General features: G+C 35.8%; 1 protein-coding gene across 1 annotated transcript; it reads left to right on the top strand.

Moving 5' to 3' along the window:
- The first annotated feature begins 567 nt into the window (after positions 1-567).
- Positions 568-26,006, top strand: cdc37l1 (cell division cycle 37-like 1). The gene is made up of 8 exons (XM_073829634.1): positions 568-817; positions 7,045-7,317; positions 8,455-8,551; positions 10,420-10,535; positions 13,334-13,456; positions 15,228-15,401; positions 16,795-16,866; positions 25,533-26,006. The coding sequence occupies exons 1-8, from the start codon at positions 740-742 to the stop codon at positions 25,644-25,646; spliced, it is 1,047 nt and encodes a 348-aa protein (XP_073685735.1). The 5' UTR covers positions 568-739; the 3' UTR covers positions 25,647-26,006.
- The last annotated feature ends 712 nt before the right edge of the window (positions 26,007-26,718 follow it).

Below are 26,718 nucleotides of genomic sequence, written 5' to 3'. Positions count from 1 at the left end.
TGTCCAATCAAATGCTCTCTAGAGTCCGTAATGTCCCGCCCCCTACAAAGAGACGCATTAACCCGGAGCAGATCATATGCGCTCATATGTACGGACGGCATGTATTAAATTACACAGCCTCAGCATGATTACGATCACTATTTCGTTTTAGCAAGTTTCATATTGAATCTGTGCGGTAATTTATTAGTCTGTGGCTGTCATAAGCTTACAAATGCGGCTTTACCGAGCTCAACGGCTCTTGCCCGAGCAGATATTAATGGAACGCTATTGGCTATTCAAAATTAGTGGGCGGGGCTGGGCGATATGTTTTTGTTTCAGTTAAAAGTACGTCACCACATAGAATAACGCTGCGTGTTTCAAGGCACTTCAGTGGACCTTTAATATTCTAAGAAATATCGATCATTTTGATCCATACAATGTATTTTTGCATATTACTTGGTTTTGTGGTCCAGGGTCACAAATTATTTTATAAATCAATAAATGTTATTTTATTTCAAATAAAGATCGTACTGTATCACGTGATTCGCGTCTAGCATCACGTGACGCGCGAGTGAGTCAGAGCACGGAAGTTGTCATAAGGAGCTAAAAAGAGCTGCGGAGAGGACTGCTGATGTTATAACCTCAAAATAACTCTCTGTGCTCGCTTACATACCACCGAATTGCGAGTGCTTTTTGGACCGTAAGATATATAAACGGCACAAATCGCCCCTCAGTTTGAGGACAGAGCTGAAGCAGCGATATGGAGTGGTTTGGAGGCAGCGTGTCTCAACCTGAACAGGACCGAAAGGAAAACATGCCCTGCACACACCCACACGAGGTACCTCACAAAGTTCACTAGTGCTTTATTTACATCTCAGTACCTTATATTTGTGCTTTACATCCATACGAGGTTGTGTTTAAACACGAAATATGCTGTAAAGTCGTCCTTACCTGGAACAACTAGATGCTGCAGTAAGACTTTACCGCAGGATGAGTAAGAGAAAGCCAGCATCTGAAGAATCAACTGCCTACCTAGACAGCATTTTTACTCTACGGTGTCCAAACTGCTGTTTAAGGTGGCCAGACAGCTCATAGTCTACATTTAGGTGTATTACTACATTCAGGGGTATTATGTGGATCTTTGATGTGAGATCATGACCTGTGTTTACTGTCTCGTGTTGGCCAGCTTGTTGTGACAGCTGAGGATAATCAGTGCTTTATTATTAGATCCGTGGAAATTCCACTGCTAGTTTGATGCAGCACACTTATGTTTTTATCTGTGTAGTAACTGCATTGCTTTATAGTAAGTCAGCAACTTCATTATTTTGAGATTGCAGTCTCAAACCGCTTGTGCTTATATTTTGCACACTAAATCAAAATATTTGTTTCTGTACACTAATTAATAAAACTTCTCAGCAAAAAATTTCACCATGATTTAGTACAGAAGATCTATTCATACATGTTTAGAACCAGAATCATTAGAAGACATTAAAAGACTTATTTGGACAATATTTGGCAGAGATACAACTATTTGAAAATCTGAAATCTAAGCATGCAAAATATCTAAATATTGAGAAAATTGCCTTTAAAGTTGTCCAAATAAAGTTCTTAGCAATGCATATTAGTGGTCAAAAATTAAGTTCTGATATATTTTCGATAGAAAATGTACAAAATATCTTCATGGAACATGATCTGTACTTAATATGCTGTTTTTTTGGCCTAAAAGAAAATAATTTTGACCCATACAATGTATTTTTGACTATTGCTGTATAAATGTACCCATGCTACTTTTTTTTGGAAATAGGCTCATTCTCCAACTCCCCCCGAGTTAATAAGTTGATTTTTACCATTTTGAAATCCGTTCAGCCGTTCTCCTGTTCTGGCGATATCACTTTTAGCATAGCTTAGCATAGATCATTGAATCCTTTGAGACCAATAGCATCGCGTTCAAAAATGACCAACAAGTTTCGCTATTTGTCCTATTCAAAACTTGACTCTTCTGTAGTTATATCGTATACTAAAACCCGCGCAAAATGTAGAGCTGCGATTTTCTAGGCCGATAAGATTAGGAACTACACTCCCGTTTCGGCGTAATAGTCAAGGAAATTTGCTGCCGTAACATGGACACAGCAGGCGCATTAATATGAGCCTACTTCCAAAAAAAGTGGAGTGTTCCTTTAAGACTGATTTCATGGTTCGGGGTCACAAATATATCTGTTACACTGAATGACGATGGACCATTATTTCATCCATACTTTGACATTTTATTTTGACAAAAAAATATTGAACAATTAAAGATGATGCTTCACTTGCATTTAATATGCTTGTATATAAACTACCTGTCAAAAGTTTTGAAACTAAGATTTTTAAGGTTTTTAAAAAATTCAAAAACAGTGAACTTTTGAAATATTTTTATTATATAAAATAACTGTTTTCTATTTGAATATACCGGTATTATAAAATGTAATTTATTCCTGTGATCTAATGCTGAATTTTCAGCATCATTACTCCAGTCTTAAGTGTCACATTATCCATCAGAAATCATTATAATATGCTAATTTGCTATTTAAGAAACTTGTATTATTATTATTATTATCAATATTTGAAAGATTTGTCAGGATTTCAGAACATCTATAATGTTACAAAATATTTCTATTTCAGATAAATGCTGTTCTTCTGAATTTTCTGTTCATCAAAGAAACCTGAAAAATTCTACACAGCTGTTTTTAACATAATAATAATAAATGTTTTTGAGCAGCAAATCAGTATATTAGTATGATTTTTGAAGGATCATGTGAGTGGAGGAATGATGCTGAAAATTCAACTTTGAAATCACAGGAATAAATTACATTTTAAAATATATTTTAAATAGAAAACAGTTATTTTAAATAGTAAAAATATTTCAAAATGTTACTGTTTTTGCTGTACTTTGGATCAAATAAATGCAGGCTTGGTCAGCAGAAGCAGTTTTCTTAAAAAAAAAAATTAACTTGCTTTTAAAAAACTTATGACTGATAATGTACTTATTAAAAACTGAGAAACATATGTTATCAATATCTGTAATATAGGCACATTAGCCAATTTTTAAATGGAGGGTTGCAGAAATGAGTACACCCTTTATTAAATTCAACAAACGTGTAATAATCTAGTACTTAATATGTACTCCATAACTATAATTATACTGCCCTGACGCTTCTTGGCATTCAGTGACAAATTGTCAGATCTATCTTGTTTTACCCCTGAAGGAAAATCTCTTTAAACACCCTTTAATGGCCTTTAATGCTCTTTAATGGAGAGTGTTGCTCATTTCATCTCTACAGAGTCTCCCACAGTTGCTCAAGAGTGTTCAAATTGGTTGAAATACATGTCCATTGAAGGGTTTTCATCTTGGGAGAATGTATAGTCATTGTCATGTAAAAAAAAAAAAAAGCCAAACAAATGAGGAGAGGGTAGCATCTTCAGTTTCAGGTTTTTGTATTACATTGACAGCATTGATAAAGCACAACTCCCTCACACCTTCAGCACTCATCCATCCCTATATAAGAGCGTTATTACCACTGAACGTCACTGTGGGAACCAGGCACTTCTCACTGTACTCCTCTAGCAACACCATAACATTTTGGATGCTGTTAGATCCGAAAGGATTGACTTGGTCTCATGAGACCAGTGTATGGATTCCCAGAGGTCTATATTGTCTAAATATAGACCTTGCAAAAAGCTTTGTATGATTATTATGCAGTGGCTACAATAGGTAGTTTTGGTGTGGACAAAGACCTATTGATCTTGCTGTATGAGATGAAACTCACTAATTTTGTATCTTTTTTGGGTCTGAGACACTTGCCCCTGTTCGTGTCCTAGCAATAAATCGCAGAAAGCTTAATGAAGGTGTGATTATTTCAGAAGCCTTGTCGCATGTCCGTTGTTTTTGAATTACTGTGGTACTTTGCTATATTTTCACACTTAAAACAATGTTTTGGTATTCCTCTTGTACCATTGTCCTCTTTTATGCATTAAAATAAGTCTCCTCTCAAGTGGTTTCATTGTTGTCAGCATTAAGTCTGAGAATGATTCAGTGGGTTATATAACAACATTAATTACTCCTCCTTAAATCTTTTGGTTCAACATATTTACCTGTTGATCAAAAATTGCCCTTTATTTGTGCCAGAAGATTTTTATTTAATAACTTTCAGGAACGTTCCCTAATTTTTTGCAACACAATTTTTTTTTTTATAACAATATTACTGTTTTAAATAGTGAAATAAAATGCATTCCTTGATATTTGTGTATTGAAAATATTTTTGATTGACATTTAGACTCCTATCTAATTTAAAAAAAAATTATTTGGGCTAGTTAAAATAATTTTCGGGCTACCAAAATCTGAAGAGTACCTGCTCAAAGGGCTACCAGAGATTTAGAAATTTTGCGAGACCTGACCTCCTTTCTGGGAGAGGATTAATAATTAGTTGGCCTAGTGGCAAAATTTTTATTATGATTTCTTTCCCCCTTTTCTGTTCCGGCCAGAGCAATGTGTTTTTGTTGTTGCTCACTCTTTATTTATTTTATTTTATTATTTTTGTTTCTTTATCTGAAAACTGCTCAAGCAGTTTGTTTGTTGTTTCAATTTATATGAATAATCAGCCTGTTCTAGTTTAAATGGAAATAAATTATTGTTAATAAGGTGAGTCTGAGAATTTGACGCGTTAATTAGATTAATTGATCACCGGAAAAAAATAACGCGTTAATATTTTTAACGCAATTAACGCGCCCCTCCCCCCATAGACCTGTAATGTTACACTTTGTAGAACTGCAGCAAGCTAGTAACAAAACAAAAAGGACAAAGAACTACATGGCTTGCTGAAGGGTAATTGTAAGTATAAAAGAGATGCTAGTGGAGCCATTCATAAAACCAAAGTCATTTGCGTTTTCTGTGACAAGGAATTTGCCTATCATCCAAGCAGTTCTAGTTTAAAATACCACCTGAACTCAAAGCATGTTAATGTTTTGGAAGACAACGGGCTTATGGATGCATTTCGAATCCCTTCCTCTGACACACTACCGTCAAGAGTTATAGGCAGGGGTTCACATAAGTGGCCCGCATGCGCGACCAAAATAAGAAAATGCGCTGTGTAACGTTAAATAAGAGCGCGCATTTGCGTACCTACGTTGTTAATGTACAAGTACCATTTTAAAACGACAAACTGTAATACTTCCTAGGATTTCCATTTTAAAAATGAAAGCATAATTATAGGTCATTCGCTGTCGTTTTCAAAGCACAGTGCAAATACGTGACATTTTATTTACTGACCCTCATCACTGAACGTTCTTTAATCAGGAACGCGCATACTCAAGGCCACAGGCGTGCGCGACTCCGCGCACCTTTTGCATCACATACTTGCCGGCAACCCGCCAAAATAAAAGCTTGCTTATTTAGGTTTGAAAATGATGAAAATTCCGCATAAAAAATAAATACTATCATTTTATTTTTAGGTTTAATATGATTTTAAATCATAATACAATTACCACACTTTATCATTTTGTTTACTTTTTTTTTTTATTATTATATATTACTATCACTATTATTCATTTATATTTAATGGGTCACACTATGTGTAGTGTGAGGACCAAACCAAATCTGCAGGTACTCTTATGAGAACCAGGCTAAAAAACTTATGTGCACCCCTGATTATAGGCTTGTATTCAATAATAAATGGTAAAAAAAAACCTGCTTTTTGTGATGTCTGTATATATGTGCGATTAAATGCGATTAATTAGATTAATTAATCGCCACACCGTGTAATTAATTAGATCAAAAATTTTAATCGCTTGACAGCACTATTTTATTTATTTGACATTTCTTGACATTATTTCACATTTCTTATTTGTAAAGTCTAAATACAAATAAAAAGTGAACCTTACTTTTTTGTATTGTTTTTATTAATTTTTTATTATAATTTTAATAGGAGGGGCCTGGGGTTATTATAGACTTTGCAAATTCAGTTTGCAGACATTTGACATCCATTGTGTGTGTACTCGGCAGTTTTTTCCTGAGGCTTTTTAATATTGTCCATATCGATATCCGAATTATATCGTATTGACCGAAATTAAGAAATATATTGTGATATAAATTTTTGCCATATTGTCCAGCCCTAATTTTTTATTTTAAAATGTAATTTCCATTTTTTTTTTTTTTTTTAATCATTTCCAGACTGAAAATTTCCTGATAACTCACCCCCATGTCCCCCAAAATCGTTCTCTTTTCAGTCAAAAAGAAAATAAAGGTTTTTTAAGAAAACATTCCAGGATTTTTCTCCAAATAATAGACTTTAATGGGGATGAACAGGTTGAAGATCCACATTGCAGTTTCAATGCAGCGTCAAAGGGATCTACACGATCCCAGCCGAGGAATAAGGGTCTTATCTAGCAAAACGATTGGTCATTTTCTGTGAAAAATGTATATATTTTAACCACAAATGATAGTCTTGCAGTAGCCTGACTTCACGCATTATGTAATCATGCATGTGTGACGTAGGCAGAAGTACTGGCTCAGTGTTTACAAAGCAAACATGCAAAGAAAGTCAAATAAAAAAAGATTAAACAGCAATGTTGGAGGAGAAAATTAGATTTTGAGTTTTTCGCTCTACCCTACCTTTTTGACCCAAAGTACACACACAGACAAAGAACTAACCACACATGACCTTTCCATCGCAGAGTTGGTGCAAGATGAACATTTGTGGTTAAAAAGTATATACATTTTTTATTTTTTAAGAAAATAAATGATCGTTTCGCTAGATAAGACCCTTATTTCTCAGCTGGGATCGTGTAGAGCTCTTTGAAGCTGCACTGAAACGGCAATTTGGACCTTCAACCTATTAACCCCCATTGAAGTCCACTATATGGAGAAACATCCTGGAATGTTTTCCTTAAAAATCCTAATTTCTTTTGGATTGAAGAAAGACAGACATGAACATTACAAAACCACAGTTGTTCTTTATAAACATATGAATCTTCCATTCACACTGTAGTAATGATTTGTTCGAGTCATTTTCTCTCTGCGTCCCCTCACAGCCCAATGCGGAGAGCATGGCGTCTCTGTGCCTGAGTCAGCAGCAGCGCTGTGTGAAGGCCTCGATTGCATCGCAGTGGCAGCTGGCCGAAGCGCAGAACCAGCTCTGCGGTTTGGAGCTCCACAGCTCTGAGTCTGTGGAGCAGGAGCACGCCCGAGCCCTGGCCTCCTCCGCCGAGCTCTCGCAGACCGAACAGGAGTGGAGACATAAAGAGAGGATGCTGGGACGGAGCCCCACTCTGTGTCCGGAGGCCAGCCGGGACGTGTTTGACAAGGTATCTCATATCAGCACTCTAGAGAAGTCATTCAGTGTTCATCTCCTGCTTATCAGCTCATTGTAAGGTACAGTCCACTGAGCTCTGAGTCTAAAAATAAAACATACAGCAGCCTTTCCTCTTTAGTGGTGGCCTGTGGTGATTCGAAACAAGGTTGAGGGATTACTCCACTTACAGAATAAAAATGTCCTGATCATTTACTCACCCCCATGTCATCCAAGATATTCATGTGTTTCTTTTTTTCAGTTGCAGAGAAATTGATTTTTGAAGAAAACATTTCAGGATTTTTCTCCGTATAGTGGAATTCAATTCCGTATAGTTAAAAATGCAGCTTTAAGGGAGCTCTAAACAATCCCAGCCGAGGAATAAGGGTCTTATCTAGCATCTTTAAAAAGGCAATATTTATACATTTTATAACCACACATGCTCGTCTTGTCTAGCTCTGCATGTACTCTGTGTATTCTGGTTCAAGACAGTTAGGGTAGGTCGAAAAACTCCCGTAGCGTTTTCTCCTCCGACTTTAAAATCAACCTACATCGCTTTTTTACCTTTTTTGTAAAGGGTGTTTTACCTTCTTTGCACGTTCACTTTGTAAACATCGGGTCGGTACTTCTGCAGCGATGTAGGAAGATTTTAAAGTTGGAGGAGAAAATGAGATGAGAGTATTTTGACATACCCTAAACTGTCTTGAACCAGAATACACACAGCTTTTGAGATTAAAAAGCATTTTTTAGCAAATAAATGATCGTTTCGCTTGATAAGACCCTTATTTCTTGACTGGGATCGCGTAGAGCTCTTCGAAACTGCATTTTTAACCTTCAATCCATTGAGCACCATTGAAGTCCACTATATGGAGAACAATCCTAAAATGCTTTTCTCAAAAATATCTTCTTTGTGACTGAAAAAGGAAAGACATGAACATCTTGGATGACATGGGGGTGAGTAAATTATCAGGACATTTTTATTTTGGAAGTGGAGTAATTCTTTAATCACAAATAAATGAATAAAATAAGCACAGATACACTTGTATTTGGGATATTGTTAATCTGTGTCCTTGGACAAAATCTGAATTTAACACCACATATTATAAGTGTTCTCTTGCAGATTGCTGATGCCCCTTTTCTCATTGTTTCCTAGAGTATCATAAACAGTTCACAGCCTTGGCCTAATGAATCTGATCATGATAAGAACATAAGCTTCGTCCAGCAAAATGAACAACTCTTGAAACATTTTGGTAAGTCATGGAGCTTGATTAATTTGGATGTTTATTAAAGGATTAGTTCACTCCTGAATTAAATTTCCTGTTAATTTACTCACCCCCATTTCATCCAAGAAGTTCATGTCGTTTTTTTAAAGAAAACATTCCAGGAGTTTTCTCCATATAGTGGACCTTAGTGGGGATCAATGGGTTGAAGGTCAGATGGGAATAAGAGTCTTACCTAGCAAAACCCTCAGTCATTTAAAAAAAAAACCAACAAAAAAAGGACACTACCGTTCAGAAGTTTGGGATCAGTAAGACTAATGTTTTTTTTAAAGAAGTCTCTTATGCTCGTCAAGACTGCATTTATTTGATCAATAAAATACAGAAAAAAAAATACATTACTTTTTTTCCCCTGTGATGCAAAGCTGAATTTTCATCATCATTACTCCAGTCTTAAGTGTCACATGATCCTTCAGAAATCATTCTAATATGTGACCCTGGACCACAAAACCAGTCTTAAGTCGCTGGGGTGTATTTGTAGCAATAGCCAAAAATACATTGCATGGGTCAAAATTTTTTATTTTTCTTTTATGCCAAAAATCATTAGGAAATTAAGTAAAGATCATGTTCCATGAAGATTTTTTGTAAAATTCCTACTGTAAATATATCAAAATGTAATTTTTGATTTGTAAAATGCATTGTTAAGAACCTAATTTGGACAACTTTAAAGGTGATTTTCTCAGTATTTTGATTTTTTTGCACCCTCAGATTCCTGATTTTCAAATAGATGTATCTCGGCCAAATATAGTTCTATCCTAACAAACTATGCATCAATAGAAAGCTTATTTATTGAGCTTTCATATGATGTATAAATCTCAGTTTTGTAAAATTTTACCTTATGACTGGTTTTGTGGTCCAGGGTCACATATGTTGATTTACTATTAGAATGTTAAACGTTGGCAACAGTTGTGCTGTCAAATATTTTTCTGGAAACTGTGATACTTTTTTTTTCAGGATTCTTTGATGAATAACAAGTTAAAAAAGAACAGCATTTATTCAAAATATAAATATTTTCAAAAAATTACTGACACCAAACTTTTCAACAATAGTGCATATTGTTAGAAAAGATATCTATTTGAATAAATGCTGTTCATTTTAACTTTTTATTTATCAAATTATCCTGAAAAAAAAGTTTCACAGGTTCCAAAAAATAGTAAGCAGCACAACTGTTTCCAAAACTGATAATAAATCAGATTATTAGTACAATTTCTGAAGGATCATGTGACACTGAAGACTGGAGTAATGATCCTGAAAAAAATCAAGCTTTGATCACAGAATTAAATTCGATTTTTAATGTATGTTAAAATAGAAGAATGTTGTTTTACATCATAATAATATTTCACAATATTAAACAATTGTACTGCATTTTTGATCAAATAAAAATAGCCTTGATGAGCATTAGAAACGCATTTAAAATACATTAAAAATCGTTTTCACTCTACCCTGCCTTCACTTTTCCCTTGTGATTATGTAATGCATGAAGTCAGGCTAGTGCAAGATGAACATTGGTGGTTAAAAAGTATATAAATGTTTATTTTTTTTTAGAAGATGACAGATCGTTTTGCTAGATAAGACCCTTATTTCTTGACTGGGATCATGTAGACCTCTTTGAAGCTGCATTGAAACTACATTTTGGATCTTCAACCCGTTGATCCCCATTGAAATCCACTATATGGAGAAAAGTCCTGGAATGTTTTCCTCAAAAAATATCTTCTTTTTGACTGAAGAAAGAAAGAAATGATCATCTTGGATGACAAGGGGGTGACTAAACTATCAGGAGATTTAATCCGGAGTGAACTAATCCTTTAATGGAGGCTGTCATCTCTGTTCTGATTGGACAGGTATGTTAAGGAGGTGGGATGATAGTCAGCGCTTTCTAGCAGAGTACCACCATCTCATCTGTGAAGAAACGGCCAATTACCTGATCCTGTGGTGCTTCCGTCTACAAGCAGAGCAAGTTAGTACTCTTTCTGTCCATGTTCAAAATAGCATACTATTTCTGTAGTATGTACAGGCATGTGCCAAAAAATGTGAATATTGAGGGAAAGTCCATTTATTTCAATAATTTGTTTCAAATAGTGAAACTTGTATGTTTTATTAGTTACTAGGGATGTAACGGTATCAAAACTTCACGGTACGGTATTTATTGAATCATTTACAGGTAAAACAAAACTAATGAAGAGACATGAAAAAAGTGCCAGAAGTGTTTATTAAACAGTTTATATGAACACTGAACATATCAATGGCATACACATTTGCCATCTATCTGTAAACTTTGAAACAGAAACTTTAGAAACTATTTTAGTAACAAGAAATAATTAAAGCATGTAAAAAACAGTCAAATCAGTTTAGCTGAATGAGTTGTCTGAATCTAGTTGTCTGCTTGAAATAAGATTTTTTTTCTTACCCCATTGACAGATTATTTTGCTTGTTTTAAACAAAAACTCACTTAATTTTGATTTGTTTTTACTAAAAACAAGGCAATAATTTTTACTTGTCTAGAAAATCCTTCTTGATTTAATACTATTTAGATATTTTGGCTGGAAACAAGACAAAATTCTAAGTAAGAAAAGCATTTTTTTTTGCAGTGCAGTAGGCTCTCATGCTTCTCTTTTATTAAAAACAATCCTTTAAAAAACTTTTCTACCTGGACAAGTGCATCTATTATGTTGCCTAGTTTATTTAAAACTGCACCTTTCCTTATTTTAAACCTAGCCAAAAAGCCACGTGTTGACTGTGAAATTTATGGTACATTTCCGTGTCAATCCATGTTAATTTTTACAGCGAACAATGCACTGTAACATTAATTCAGCGCAGACAGCGCAGCCAAAAATAGACTCGGTCACGGTGCCGAAACGATCGCTGCGCTGCTGCAAAGGCACCGCTTCTAGGACGTACTGCCGGACAGCAACCGCGTGCCGTGTGAACGCTCTAATCCGTTAACATGGGTGCTGAAAAGAATACGTAACGCATACGCACTTCAGACGGAGCAGGTTCGACCATTTCCATCTCTTTTCCTTGCTGCTACAGTCTATAGCGACAACAGACCGCAATGGACGATGGCCACGCCTGGGCTGATGGGAAATGTAGTTCCCGCTACCTCCCGTTCGCACCATTCGCCTAAGAAAACTTTTCTCAGAAGACCTATTGTTTTATCGAGTCATGCGACCACGATAGTATCGAAACAATGTGTTATTGCGGTACGACGGTATTTACAATACCGTTACATCCCTATTAGTTACTACACACAAAGTGAAATATTTCAAGCCTTTATTTGTTTCAATTATGATGATTATGGTTTAAAGACAAAAAAAAAAAACAAATCTAGTGTTGCACAAAATTAAAATATTTCATGTAACCAATAAAAAAAGATCTTAAACACATGTTGGCCTTCTGAAAAGTGTGTTAATGTACTGTATTACGTCCTCGGTACTTTGGGCCTCCTTTTGCACTAATTCCAGCATCAAGGCGGCGTGGCATGGAGGCGATCAGCCTTTGACACAGTTGAGGTGTTATGGAGCCCAAGTTGCTTTGATATTGGCATTCAGCTCGTCTGCATTTCGGCGTCTCTGTTCCCTCTTCTTCCTTTTGACAATACCCCATAGATTTTCAATGGGGTTTAAGTCAGGCGAGTTTGCCGGCCAATCAACTACAGTTATTCCATGGCTATTAAAGCAGGTACTGGTAGTTTTGGCTTTGTGGGCAGGTGCCAAATCCTGTTGGAAAATAAAATCATCTCCGAAAAGCTTGTTGGCAGCAGGAAGCATGAAGTGCTCTAAAATTTCCTGGTAGACAGCTGTGTTTACTGTGGACTTGATAAAAGACAATGGACCCACACCAGCAGATGACATGCTCCCCAAACCATCTCTGACTGTGGAAACTTCACACTGGACTTTTGTGCCTCTCTGGTCTTCTTCCAGACTCTGGGACCTTGATTTGAAAACAGGGACCTCTGGGCATCAGACCAGTACTTTTTCTCCTTAGCCCAGCACAGACACTTCTGACGTTGTTCTTGGTTCAGAAGTGGCTTGACTCATGGGATTCTCCAGCTGTAGCCTATGTCATGCAGACGTCTGTATGTGGTGGTTCTTGATGCACTGACACCAGCCTCAGTCCACTCCTTATGAAGCTCCCCCAGATTTCTGAACCACCCTTGCTTGACAATCCTCTCAAGGCTACGGTCATCCCTGTCACTTGTGCTCCTTTTCCGGCCACATTTTTCCCTTCTTCTTAACACTGTTAATATACTTCAATACTGTGCTCTGTGAGCATCCAGCTTCTTTTGCAATTGCCTTTTGAGATTGCCTTGTGGAGGGTTTCAATGATGGTCTTCTGCACAACAGTCAAGTCAGCAGTCTTCCCCTTGATTCTGAAGCCTACTAAGCCAGACTGAGACAATTTAAAGGCTGAGGAAACCTTTGCAGGTGTTTTGTGTTAATTAGCTGACTAGATTTGGGACACAGGGAGCCTACAATGTTGAACTTTGTCATGATATTCTAATTTTGTGAAATACTGGATTTTTTTTTTTTTTTGTATTTAATCCATAATCATTAAAATTGAAACAAATAAAGGCTTGACATATTTCACTTTGTGTGTAGTGAACAAATATAACATACAAGTTTCACTTTTTGAAACAAATTATTGAAATAAATGGACTTTCCCTCGATATTCAAATTTTTTGTCACATACCTGTATACTATGTACTATGTTCCCGCATGACCTACTACTGATACTGAATGTCTGGATCTTCTGCAGAAAGAGGCCTTAATGGAGCAGGTGGCTCACCAGGCAGTCGTCATGCAGTTTATTATGGAAATGGCCCGCAACTCTCAGCAAGACCCAAGAGGCTGTTTCCGTCAGTTCTTTCAGAAAGCCAAGGTAAGAGTCACATCTGCAGTGTACTGCAGTGCTGCAGAGATCACGATCAACCTCTGCTGCACTTTTCACATCTATTACTGTACAGGAGTTATTTAGCCAGAGAGATGCAATGAATTGCCAAAAATTTGCAAAAATAGTCTTAAAGTTATTTAACTGCTCACCAAGGCTGCATTTATTTGATCAAAAATACAATAAAAATAGTAACATTGTAAAAAATTATTTCAACTTAAAATATTTTTAAATGTAATTTATTCCTGTGATCAAACCTGAATTTTCAGCATCATTACTCCAGGCTTCAGTGTCACATGATCTTTCAGAAATTGTTCTAATATGCTAATTTGCTGCTTTTTTGTTATCAATTATTAGTATTATTGGTGCTCAGTTATTAATAATGGTTCTTATGTCAGTGTTGAAAAGATTGCTGCTTAATATTTTTGGAAGGATTCTTTGATGAATATTGAAATAGAAACCTTTTGTAACATTATTAATGTCAATATAATGCATATAAATGTATTCTTTCAAATTTTTTTTAATAAAATTTTACCCCATTGCTTTTTTACTATTCAACTTTTAAAGGGTAGTGTTTTGCAATTTCCACAGAAATATGAAGCAACAGTTTTCAACATTGATAATACATTTTTTAAGCAGAAAATCTGCATTAGAATGATTTCTGGAGGATCATGTGACACTAAAGACTGGAGTCATGATGCTGAAAATTCAGCTTTGATCACAGGAATAAATTACATTTTGACATATTAAGGTGAGACACTGCAGGTGAATAGGGTAAAAAAATTAACTAATAGTTATCACCATACTTACCTAGTTGATTGATTACTTTGATAATTGCAAACATTTTTTGTATTACAAGTTTTCTAAAATGTTAGGTTTAAATATGCAAATGAGGCATTATTTAATAAAATATGCGCTAATTTGCGTACATTTCTAGTACAAAAATCTAAACACTGGATAAAGTCAGTTTAAAAATTCTTGTATATTTTTTGACATATTAGAGTCCAAGGTTTTTACAGAGGGGATTTTGGGTACCTCATTTCATTACCACATAATTCAGAAAAAAAATTAGAACAGACAAAAAACACTATATTTTTTACAGTTTTTTGGGGTAATAAAATGTATAAAATCAAGCAAATTATACATGAACAAATCGCTCTGTAAAAACCTTCAGGATATAGACAGGAATAAAAATGTTAAATTTTGTGTGTGTGTGTAAGTGCTACTGAAGTGGAGATTTATGGCTCAGTGTAGGAAAAAAAACCTCAAATTTTGAGAAAACGGCCTTTAGAAATATATATTGTAATTGAAATCTATTGACACAAATAGATAAAGTGATATAAAAGAAACACTTAACAGTGTTTTTTGGATGTTTTCTTTCCACTAGTCTGAAAAAACACTTTATGAAAAACCAAAAAGTCCAAAATCTCAAATGTAATAGGTGCATGAAAAACAGCGTTTTTGCCTGCAGTGCAAAAACCTTCCCCTTGAAATAAGGAAAATGAATAAAACAGCTTTTAAAATGTTTAAAATAGACTGTTTTTACAGTAGAGTCAGAGTGAGTGTTGTGCAATAATGTCAGTGACCACTAGAGAGAGACATGACATAACTCATAGCCTGAGACTAGGAAAAAGCAATATGAACACAGAAGTAATTCATATTCATGCATTCATTCGTGTCATATGATAAACCTCATTCTTATTTAACTGAATGCATTTTGCATGTATAATCTTGCTTTGCTCTTGTGTTTTTTTTTTTAAAGGCAGGGCAGGAGGGCTACTTGGACGTCTTCCACACAGAACTCATCGCCTTTAAGCAGAGAGTTAAAGAGTATACCATGAAATCAAAAGGAGAAACCCCAAAGGATACAGTTCACCAAAACACGCCGCCAGGCTGTCGTCTCGACCCCAAGGAGGTTTTGGAGTCTCTGCCACCGGTAGGAAGATAATTGAATGTCTCAGTTTTATGTTCTGTAATCAAGTCATTTTTTTGTTCCTCACTGACAGTTTGAAGCTGTCAAAGCACAGCGGATTAGAACGAACATATGTAGAGAACAATTTTGGGACATTGTAATGCATTTTAAATAGTCTCTGAGCTACGACAAAATGTATTGGCACACTTAATTGTAAACAAAAAAAGACAGACTTAAAGGAACACTCCACTTTTTTTGGAAATAGGCTCATTCTCCAACTCCCCCCGAGTTAATAAGTTGATTTTTACCGTTTTGAAATCCATTCAGCCGTTCTCCTGTTCTGGCGATATCACTTTTAGCATAGCTTAGCATAGATCATTGAATCCTATTAGACCAATAGCATCGCGTTCAAAAATGACCAACGAGTTTCGGTATTTGTCCTATTTAAAACTTGACTCTTCTGTAATTATATCGTGTACTAAGACCGGTGGAAATGCAAAGCTGTGAGTTTCTAGGCTGATAAGATTAGGAACTACACTCCCATTCCGGCGTAATAGTCAAGGAAGTTTGCTGCCGTAATATGGCCGAAGCAGGCGGAGTATTATCAGAAATGAGTTCCCAGCTAGTTTAGCATTTGCACATGTGCTGCGTGATATTACTGCTCCTGCTTCAGCCGTATTACGGCAGCAAACTTCCTTGACTATTACTAATGGAAGTGTAGTTCCTAATCTTATCAGCCTAGAAAATTTAAGCTTTGCAATTCCACCGGTCTTAGTACACGATATAACTACAGAAGAGTCAAGTTTTAAATACGACAAATATGGAAACTCGTTGGTCATTTTTGAACGCGATGCTATTGGTCTAATAGGATTCAATGATCTGTGCTAAGCTATGCTAAAAGTGATATCGCCAGAGCAGGAGAACGGCTGAATGGATTTCAAAACGGTAAAACTCAACTTATTAACTCGGGGGGAGTTGGAGAATGAGCCTATTTCCAAAAAAAGTGGAGTGTTCCTTTAAGACTAAAGTAATATTCTGAAATATTGTTACAGTTTACAATAACTGTTTTCTATGTCAGTATATTTTATTCCTGTGATATAAAGCTGAATTTTCAGCCTCATTACTCCAGTCTTCAGATGATCCTTCAGAAATGATTCCAATATGCTGATTTGCTGCTAAAAAAAAATCAGTTTTAATTATTTTCGAAAACAGTTGTGCTGCTTCATATTTTTGTGCTAACTGTAAAACTTTTTTTTAAAGTAGAAAATTCAAAAGAACAGCATTTATTTAAAATCAAATTTATTTTATGACCATGATAACTTCTTTACAGTCACTTTTGATCAATTTAATGTGTACCTTCTGAGTAAAATAACTTTATTTTTAAACTATTTTTTTAAGTCAAATGTTGAATTTGCAGGATCTGAAAGCATGCATCCAGATGCAAGATATGCCGATTCTTCAGAACGTGCTGAGCGGCATGAACCCACAGGTAACGCTGGAGCTTTATGCTGTAGAACATCAGAATGTGTCGACAAGCACTTCATAACTTAACCATTCTCATTCAGGTTTTGGTTTGTCTGAATTATTTCTGTTCCTTAATGACTACTTTTGTGCTTGTGTGGGTTTAGTAGTGGTGTTGTGATGCTGCTGTATAAAGGAGACCTATTATTGGCCTTTTTTTCAATATGTAATATAAGTCTCAGTTGTAGGGTTGCACGGTATACCGGTACTACGGTAGTTTCGTGATACTAAAGCTTAAAAATACCCACGATGCCACTGCATTTTTTAAACTCTAATTTCGTCCATTTGGTAGTACTGTAAGATAAGTTGTATGCACGCCAGGAACACTGTTTAAAACGTTCATTTGAACATGCACGCCAGCAGAATCATTACAAGTTGATTGTCAAAATGTCTCTCTGCTGTGCTTTGTGTAATACAGGCTGTGGTTACGCTTTATATGGTTTCCAGTGCTTCCCAAACGCTTCAGTTCAGTTTGAAATGAGAAGTTGCACTTGCACGTTGTTGTTCATGCTGCAGTTTATGAGAAGAGAGGGTCTCATTCAGACCATAGCAGCTCAAGAATCACCTATTCAACATCATAATATCTTACAAGAAAGTATTCTTTGATGTTTCAGCTCAAAATACCCCAGAGATCATTAATTATATCATTTTTGGAAGCAGAAACAAGCTCTCTCCAAAAACATCTGTTTGGTTTTAATGATCCTGTTTATTGCACTGAAATCATGCATTTTAAACCACATTAGTTTAAACTTCTAATATGTGACCCTGGACCACAAAACCAGTCTTAAGTCGCTGGGGTATGTTTGTAGCAATAGCCAAAAATACATTGCATGGGTCAAAATTATTGATTTTTCTTTTATGCCAAAAATCATTAGGAAATTAAGTAAAGATCATGTTCCATGAAGATTTTTTGTAAAATTCCTACTGTAAATGTATCAAAATGTAATTTTTGATTAGTAATATGCATTGTTAAGAACCTAATTTGGACAACTTTAAAGGTGATTTTCTCAGGATTTAGATTTTTTGCACCATCAGATTCCAGATTTTCAAATAGATGTATCTCGGCCAAATATTGTCCTATCCTAACAAACCATACATCAATAGAAAGCTTATTTACTGAGCTTTCATATGATGTATATATCTCAGTTTTGTCAAATTTAACCTTATGACTGGTTTTGTGGTCCAGGGTCACATATATGGTTTTATGTCACACAGAATGTGAGTGCTAAACTAAACTCTTTCATGTCTTATTGCACTTAAACTCAAATACACACAAGTATATGTTAAAAACACACACAAGTTACATAAACAGTGGGTTATGTCTGTGAAGGTAAACAGCTGGGGGAAAAAATCATGTTTATATTAGATCTGTGTGGCAGCAGTGTAATATACTGTAAGTAAATCAATAAATCCACTGCTCTCTTGTCTTGTCTCCTCTGAGGCTAGGACTCTCAATAGTGTTCTGTGCTCATCTGTGCAGTCAACAACAGAACAGTTAGCATGCTTTGCTCCAACTTTTGCCATGGCGTTGGAACTGGTACACCGCTGTCGCTTGCAAAAACTAAATGGCTGCACCATGGGTGGAAACTTGCAGATTAAGGAGCGGTAATATTATAATAAGATCCCTTTTCTACGTCACTGGGGAGTGAAATCTGACCTGCTTGTTTTTTTCACAAGCTTGCTGCGAAAGGCAAACCAAAACAAAGTGGTATGTTCTTTGTCACATTTTCTGGGTTGGTAAATGCACCAGATTATAGCACTTAAACACGGAAAAAGTCAGATGTTCATAATGTCACCTTTAAAGAAGTTTAGTATGGGGTCCATCTAAATCAACTTTAAAAAATCTTTTTAAAAAATTGGATTCTTGGTTCCCAACCCTTCAAATCTGGTGTAATGTCACAGCTCATTGTCCGAAGTGTAACCAAAACCTTATCCTCCTAAGACCCGAGCTTTGGTTTGCCTTGCATTTTAGATTTGTTCTAGCTATTTTGGGTTAGGAGGAACCAATAAATATAATAGCCAGATATTATCTTTGAACATGATGCTCTTTTTGAAAAAAAAAAAACAATGTCAACATATGTGGACACTCGGTCTGTATCCACAGAAAAAAAATTATTTACAGCCTGAGAAATGTGCCTGAATATTTTTATTGCTACTGTTGCATATATAACTCTTTTACATTTTTACATTTTCAACGAATAAAAATCAGTGTAAATTCATTTAGCACACATGCAATGTCAATTTATACTGTTGTAAACTACTGTAAATTGATGTTTTCTAACAAATTCTTCCCAAACTAGGCTTTTACAGTTAATTTTTTGGCAAAAAATTTGGACATTTTCAAACAAATAAAAATCTATGTAAAGTTATTTATCATGCAGGCAAAGTGAGTTTATACTGCTGTAATCTACTGTAAATTGATGTTTTCTGACAAATTCTTCCCAAACTAATTTTTTTGCTAACATTTTTACATTTTAAACAAATAAAACGAATTGTAAAGTTATTTATAAAACATGCAATGTCAATTTATTCTGTTGAAAACTGTTGGACATTGATGTTTTCTACCAAATTCTTCCCAAACTACATTTTCTGCAAAAACGTTTTACATTTTCAACAAATAAAAATCAATGTTAAGTCATTTTTCACACATGCAATATCAGTTTACACAGTTGTAAACTAATGTAAATTCATGTTTTATAACAAATTCTTCCCAAACTACGTTTTTACGTTTACATCTTTTGCTAACATTTTTACATTTTCAACTAAGTTAAGTCCCATTGTCCACATATGTGTACATCAAGTTTAGCGGCATAGTAAATTGTCAAATTAGCATGCCATATTAATCATACAACACTACTATGCGTAACTTAACAAGAATCAACAATTAAATTTTATTCGATTTTTTTGCCTCGTGGACGTTTTGGTCTGCTGTGGCTGCCTGACTTTTCAGATGAGTTTGCCGCCATCTTGAAATTTCTATGTAAAGTTTTTTTCTCTTCTGACACCACCAGATGGCAGTGTAAGTGTCTACATTTGTGTACAATAAGTTCCCGTTACACAGAATTAAGAATTATTGTGCGTAGAATCAAAAATGTCATGTCCACAAACAGTGGGTACAGAAAGTATTCAGACCCCCTTAAATGTTTCACTCTTTGTTATATTGCAGCCATTTGCTGAAATCATTTAAGTTCATTTTTTTCCTCATTAATGTACACACAGCACCCCATATTGACAGAAAAACACAGAATTGTTGACATTTTTGCAGATTTTTAAAAAAAAGAAAAACTGAAATATCACATGGTCCTAAGTATTCAGACCCTTTGCTGTGACACTCACATATTTAACTCAGGTGCTGTCCATTTCTTCTGATCATCCTTGAGATGGTTCTACACCTGAGTCCAGCTGTGTTTGATTATACTGATTGGACTTGATTAGGAAAGCCACACACCTGTCTATATAAGACCTTACAGCTCACAATGCATGTCAGAGCAAATGAGAATCATGAGGTCAAAGGAACTGCCTGAAGAGCTCAGAGACAGAATTGTGGCAAGGCACAGATCTGGCCAAGGTTACAAAAAAATTTCTACTGCACTTAAGGTTCCTAAGAGCACAGTGGCCTCCATAATCCTTAAATGGAAGACAGTTGGGATGACCAGAACCCTTCCTAGAGCTGGCCATTCGGCCAAACTGAGCTATCGGGGGAGAAGAGCCTTGGTGAGAGAGGTAAAGAATAGCCCAAAGATCACTGTGGCTGAGCTCCAGAGATGCAGTTGGGAGATGGGAGAAAGTTGTAGAAAGTCAACCATCACTGCAGCCCTCCACCAGTCGGGGCTTTATGGCAGAGTGGCCCGACGGAATCCAGGTGTGAAAAACTTGTTGCATCTTTCCCAAAAAGACTCATGGCTGTATTAGATCAAAAGGGTGCTTCTACTGAATACTGAGCAAAGGGTCTGAATACTTAAGGCCATGTGATATTTCAGTTTTTCTTTTTTAATAAATCTGCAAAAATGTCAACAATTCTGTGTTTTTCTGCCAATATGGGGTGCTGTGTGTAAATTAATGAGGAAAAAAATGAACTTAAATGATTTCAGCAAATGGCTGCAATATAACAAAGAGTGAAACATTTAAGCGGGTCTGAATACTTTCCGTACCCACTGTATGTGGACGCCAGGTCGTAGGAGGTTAAGGTGTATTTCAGGGTAATTTAGGGGTAAAGTATATTTTTCATGTTCTTGAACTTTTTCTCCATTACTTTCACTTGTCACCACAGAAAGCGCATGCTCCGAACCTGACACAGACATGCTGAATGAGAGCCAAAGGACAGGAAGATTGCATAACAGCTTTAATCTGCAAGAGCGTTGCATTCATTAGAATCCAAGCTGACCTATAATCCTTCTTGAAAAGCCCTGCAGATCTACATAAGAGCGGATGTGCAGTTTATACTGGGATAGTTCTGTCAATAATTACTCCTCCTCATCTTTTTCTAAACCTGTAAGACCTTAGTCTATCTTCAAAACACAAATTAAAATGTTTCAAATGAAATCCAAGAGCTTTCTGACCCTGCATAGAACGTAATGCAATTGACACATTCATGGCCCAGACAGTTAGTAAGGAAATGGATAAAATAGTCCTTGTGACTATTTTCTTTTTGTTTTCTCTGCACATAAAAAGTACTCATATTTGTAGGTGAACTACACTATATCCAGGGCTCTACAGTGCGAACACAAACTACTTTGTGTAACTATGAAAAAATATTAGCATATTTGTGTTTGCGCTGAGCGGAGCTTCAAATGTTTCTACGTTTTTTTGCAATGTTAAGTAATGTATCACGGACATATCTGACAAATCCTTTCATAAACAAAGTGTAGAGAGCGTGTAAATAAGAGATTCATTGTGCACTATAGAGAGCTTTGTTGATTATAATGGAACTTTGTGAGATCGCAATTAGGGATGTCTTGATTCGTTGATTGTAATCAACTTTTTTAAAAATCCTTGATTTAATTTTGCCTGCATCGAGTACCTGGCAAAATACCAGAAGTGGCACGTTTCACAGACAAGAATCCATGAAACGCACACTGTAAAACGTTTTCACCAGATTCCACTTAACCTAAAATCAGCAGCTGTCTTAAAATTTTAAGTTAAATCAGCTTAAAACTAGTCACTTTAACTTATTACAATAAAAATTAGTTGATTTAAGTTGTGAGTTGAAATGACTTAAGTTGATTTAACTTAACACTTTAAGGCAGGCAAGTTGAAACTGGTGAAAACTTTTTACAGTGCAATATTGGACCGTTTTCCAAGGCTGCTTTATATATTAAACCCATTTCAAAATTGTGTGAATTCACAAATGCTACGATTCTGTTAAATAAATATATGCAATGCAGGTTTAATATGTGCATCAGTTATGTTCATGCGTGTACGTTACGTACATGCATCTCACAGAACGTTCATAGTATGCTTTTCTACAGAAACTGTTCTCATTTACACGTGTGGAGCGTCTCAAACTCCATCTCTGCATGTTGTTGTGAGTTTGGGTTTATTATAACGTTCATCTGGGAATGCAACATGCGCCGTTTCATCTAATATGTAAGGTGAATCATTTATAAACCTATGCAAACTCAGCAGAAGTGTTAATTGCAATTTCCAAAGAAAGTTTAAACCCTCACTCTTACACGTTTTGATTTCCACATATTCATTAAATTAATATTTGGCCATATCTTTACCACAGAAATGTTATAGTTACAGTAAAAATTAAGTGGACATTTGAATTAAATGTTTAGTAAATATTAAACAAGGATTAGATCGCCAGTAATGATTAAAAACAATCGCCCTCTGCAGGCCTTTGTTTTAAAGTGTAATGGACATTAGCTCTATTGTTTATAATACATTATTGTATTTCAATGGTTTTGTGCAATAAACCCATATGATTTGTTGCTTTTGGTTTTTATTTGAAATAATTATTATTGCATTAGAGCTATTATATTGTTTTTAAAGTATATTCACTTACGTATATATTTTTATTACCACAAAAAGCCTAATTATAATTATAGTTAATTGATTTTATTTAAATAAAATGTTCTTAAGTAAAAAAAAAAAAAAATTCGTGGGAAATTAGTCATTTAGATTATTTGATTAATCGATTAAATTTGTCGAAGGGAGTTTGAGGTATTGATTTCATACAACAGTTAAATAAACAAGAAGTTAATATTAAGTGGCTTAAATTGTCTATTACACTATTGTCTTATTTTCCTCTATTTCATCGTTAAAAATAGTCTGAAACAAGTCACAACTGAGCAGCACATCTCCATTTAAACACAGCGTTGTTTAGTTTATGAATGACTAATCTAGTGAGTCAATTTCCCATTCATAAAAACAGTCACTTGCTTTATTCCTGAATGAATTAGCTGTTCGAACGAATCAAATGAATATGATTCAGTAAATAAATCACATTTTTGAGGGCCTAAACGTGCTCAAAAACTCACAAAACTTTGCACACACATCAGAACTGGCGTAAATTTACGTCTGATATGGGTTTCAGAAGTGGGTGTGGCAAAATGGCTCGATAGGGCCACCTTTACACATTTATTGGTGTGCGCTTTGAGCTATGCTTTACGTACATGCACGACAATCGGTACACACATGTAACACACCAATACCTACAAAAGTCTCTTAGAGTAAAACCCGAAACCCAACAGGAAGTCGGATATTTTTAATTTTATCAGCAAATTTTGTGTCATTTTTGACGTTTTCAGGCATCGTACTTGAACAAACTCCTCCTAGATATTTATTCAGATCAACAACAAATTTAGTCAGTCTAATCTAAAGACCCATGTTTAGAGCCTAAACATGCTTGAAAACTCATGAAACTTTGCACACACATCAGAACTGGTGGAAATGTACATCTGATATGGGTTTCAGAAGTGGGTGTGGCAGAATGGCTCGATAGCACCACCTTTACACATTCAGAGCAGTGCGCTTTGAGCTACAAATGCACAAAGATCGATACACACATGTAACACACCAATACCTACAAAAAAGTATCTTGGAGCAAAATCCCAACCCCAACAGGAAGTTGGATATTTTCAATTTTCTCAGCAAATTTTGTCATTTTAGCCATTTTCAGGCATTGTACTTGAATACCAAATTTGGTGAGTCTAATCTAAAGACCCATGTTTAGAGCCTTAACATGCTCAAACTCATGAAACTTTGCACACACATCAGCACTGGTGGAAATTTACGTCTGATATGGGTTTCAGAAGTGGGTGTGGCAGAATGGCTCGATAGCGCCACCTTTACACATTCAGAGCAGAGCACTTTGAGCTACAAATGCACAAAAATCGGTACACACGTGTAACACACCAATACCTACAAATAAGTCTCTTGGAGCAAAATCCTAAACCCAACAGGAAGTCAGATATTTTTTTAATTATCTAAGCAAATTTTGTTATTTTTGCCATTTTCAGGCATCATACTTGAACGAACTCCTCCTAGAGATTTATTCAGATCAACACCAAATTTGGTGAGTCTAATCTAAAGCCCTTTTGTGGCGTTAAATTGCGAAGATCTAGAGTTTTTGTCGGAGGGCGTGTCCGTGGTAGTCTGGCAAATTTTCGATGTTTCGACATGAAACAGGAAGTTGCTATAACTTAGGCATACAATGTCCCATCTGCCCAAAACTTCACATGTGTGATAACACTCCTGATCTGAAGATATCTACATGTCCTTATTCAGTTATAGTCATAGCGCCACCTGCTGGCAACAGGAAGTGGCATGCTTTACGCTGCAACAAACTCCTCCTAGAGATTTATTCAGATCAACACCAAAATCAGTCAGTCTAATCTAAAGGCCTTAGTGATGTTAAATTGCGAAGATCTTGAGTTTTCGGTAAAGGGCGTGTCTGTGGCGGCCTGACGAAATTTGATGTTTCGTCATGGAAATTAAAGTTGTTGTAACTCGCCCATAAAATGTCGGATTTGCCTCAAACTTCACATGTTCAATAAGAGTCCTGGCCTGAACACAGCTGAATGCCAATATTCTCTCATTATCATTGCACCACCTTATGGCAACAGGAAATGTCATGTCTTACACTAACTCAAACATACCAAGGTGAATTTGCACCAAACTTCATATGTTTAATATGCTGACCTGAACACATCTATATGCCAATAATGACTTATAGGCATAGCGCCACCACCTGGCAGCAGGAAGTTTGGCACATATAAATGACATATTTCTCCTATATTTACTATATTAAAAGCACACTGCCCACCGTTCTCTGTTTTCCTGAAGCCACCGGTTGGTGGTGAGCCCTCTACTTTTTCTTATTCTGTTGTTTTAATTGGAAACTTTAAAAAGCTTAAAAAATAAAAAAAAAATTAAATTTGACGTAAAATATGACAAATGCCAATACAAAGGTAAAAACAAAATTCCCCTTTAAATCACTTTAAGGAGTCAAATATCACCTTGTGATGGGAAGGCAAAGTTTTGATCAGATTTTTTGATTATTGATTAGAAGGTGCTCCTGAAAGTGCTCCTAAAAAGAAAAGTAAGCGTAGAGCCCTCACTTTCTGTTCCTCTGTGCTGCATGCGTCTTTTCCTGTTATTTATTAATATCCTCTTTCTCGCTCATAACAGGTGGCAGAATACCACGTGAAGCGTTGTTTGGAGGCAGGACTTTGGACGAATACACCTCGAGGCTCCAAAGAAGAGAGTTCAGAAACAGACGAGTGGAGAATGATGGAAACCTAGCAGTCAAGACTCAATCCCAGACGAAACTTCACTAGAAAAAAAAGCTTTGGGTCGCAGGACAGAAAGAACAAAGGCTGTGCTCAGAGACTTTTGTTTTGTATTTGTGCCTGGATGTGTGCTGCACTTTATATTTGTTTAACAAAGAAAGTATTTTAAAAGACATAGGGAACTGTGTTTTGAGGCACTTCTATTTTTGTTACAATTCTGTTGCTAACTTTTTCTTCTGTTCTAGCGTTTCGAGAAAAAGCTTAGGCAGGTGGTACATGCAAGAGTGCAGAAGTGCAAAGGAAAACCTCATAGTTTGAATCTTTTTGTTGGCCATTAATTGGTTTTAAATCAACAAGATCAAGCATTTCTTCATGTTCTTTGTTTCTGTCGTTTGTTCATATCTCCACTTTTGGATTGTAATTTACAGCGTCCATTCAAACGCCAGCTGCTATCTGGAAACCGTTTCATGTGTCATCTGTGCGTGGACGCGGCAGATAACGGGCGGCTTCCTGCAGATAGACAAACGACACTAAGGCGAAGCAGGAACCTCCCACTTTGCTATCTTCACGACGGAAATGAGACCTCATTTGCAGGTCTGGTAGGATGATATGAAAACTAGCAATATAATGTTGTTACCTTTGATTACAATGAAAGAGATTCTCTATCAAAACATAAACAGGATGCTAAAGTCACTGGGTTGTTGTGTTTGATAGGATGTGGAAAGCAGCAAACGGCGTACATCGAAGGAATACTTGTATATCTCAATCTCAAACCTGTTTGACTTTGTTGAACACAATGCTTTATTCATATAATGATGGACTCCAGTCAATGTTGTTTTGGACCCCATTGACTTCCATTATATGCTCAAAAACATTTAGGTTGGCTTGAGAAAGAGTTACTGATCTGCTACTTAAACTTTTTATTCTTCTTCTTCTTAGACTACATTTCTGAAGGCTACTCCTTCTAGAGCTTTCAAGCTAGAACCACCAAACTCCGCTTAGCTCTTCAGACTGATCCAACTTTTAGTTTTCATAAAATTGAAGATTAAAAATTAAAAATCTTTAAAATCCCATAGACTTCCATT

This window comes from Garra rufa, chromosome 23 (assembly GCF_049309525.1).
Source record: "Garra rufa chromosome 23, GarRuf1.0, whole genome shotgun sequence".
Taxonomy (NCBI): domain Eukaryota; kingdom Metazoa; phylum Chordata; class Actinopteri; order Cypriniformes; family Cyprinidae; genus Garra; species Garra rufa.
Note: the sequence above shows the minus strand (reverse complement) of the source record. Positions and strands in the feature narration are given on the sequence as shown.

Coding starts and splice junctions, on each gene's coding strand:
- cdc37l1 (XM_073829634.1), top strand. CDS start 740: ATGGAGTGGTTTGGAGGCAGCGTGTCTCAACCTGAACAGGACCGAAAG. Junction 818..7,044: donor CCTGCACACACCCACACGAG/GTACCTCACAAA, acceptor GTCCCCTCACAG/CCCAATGCGGAGAGCATGGC. Junction 15,402..16,794: donor TTTTGGAGTCTCTGCCACCG/GTAGGAAGATAA, acceptor TTGAATTTGCAG/GATCTGAAAGCATGCATCCA.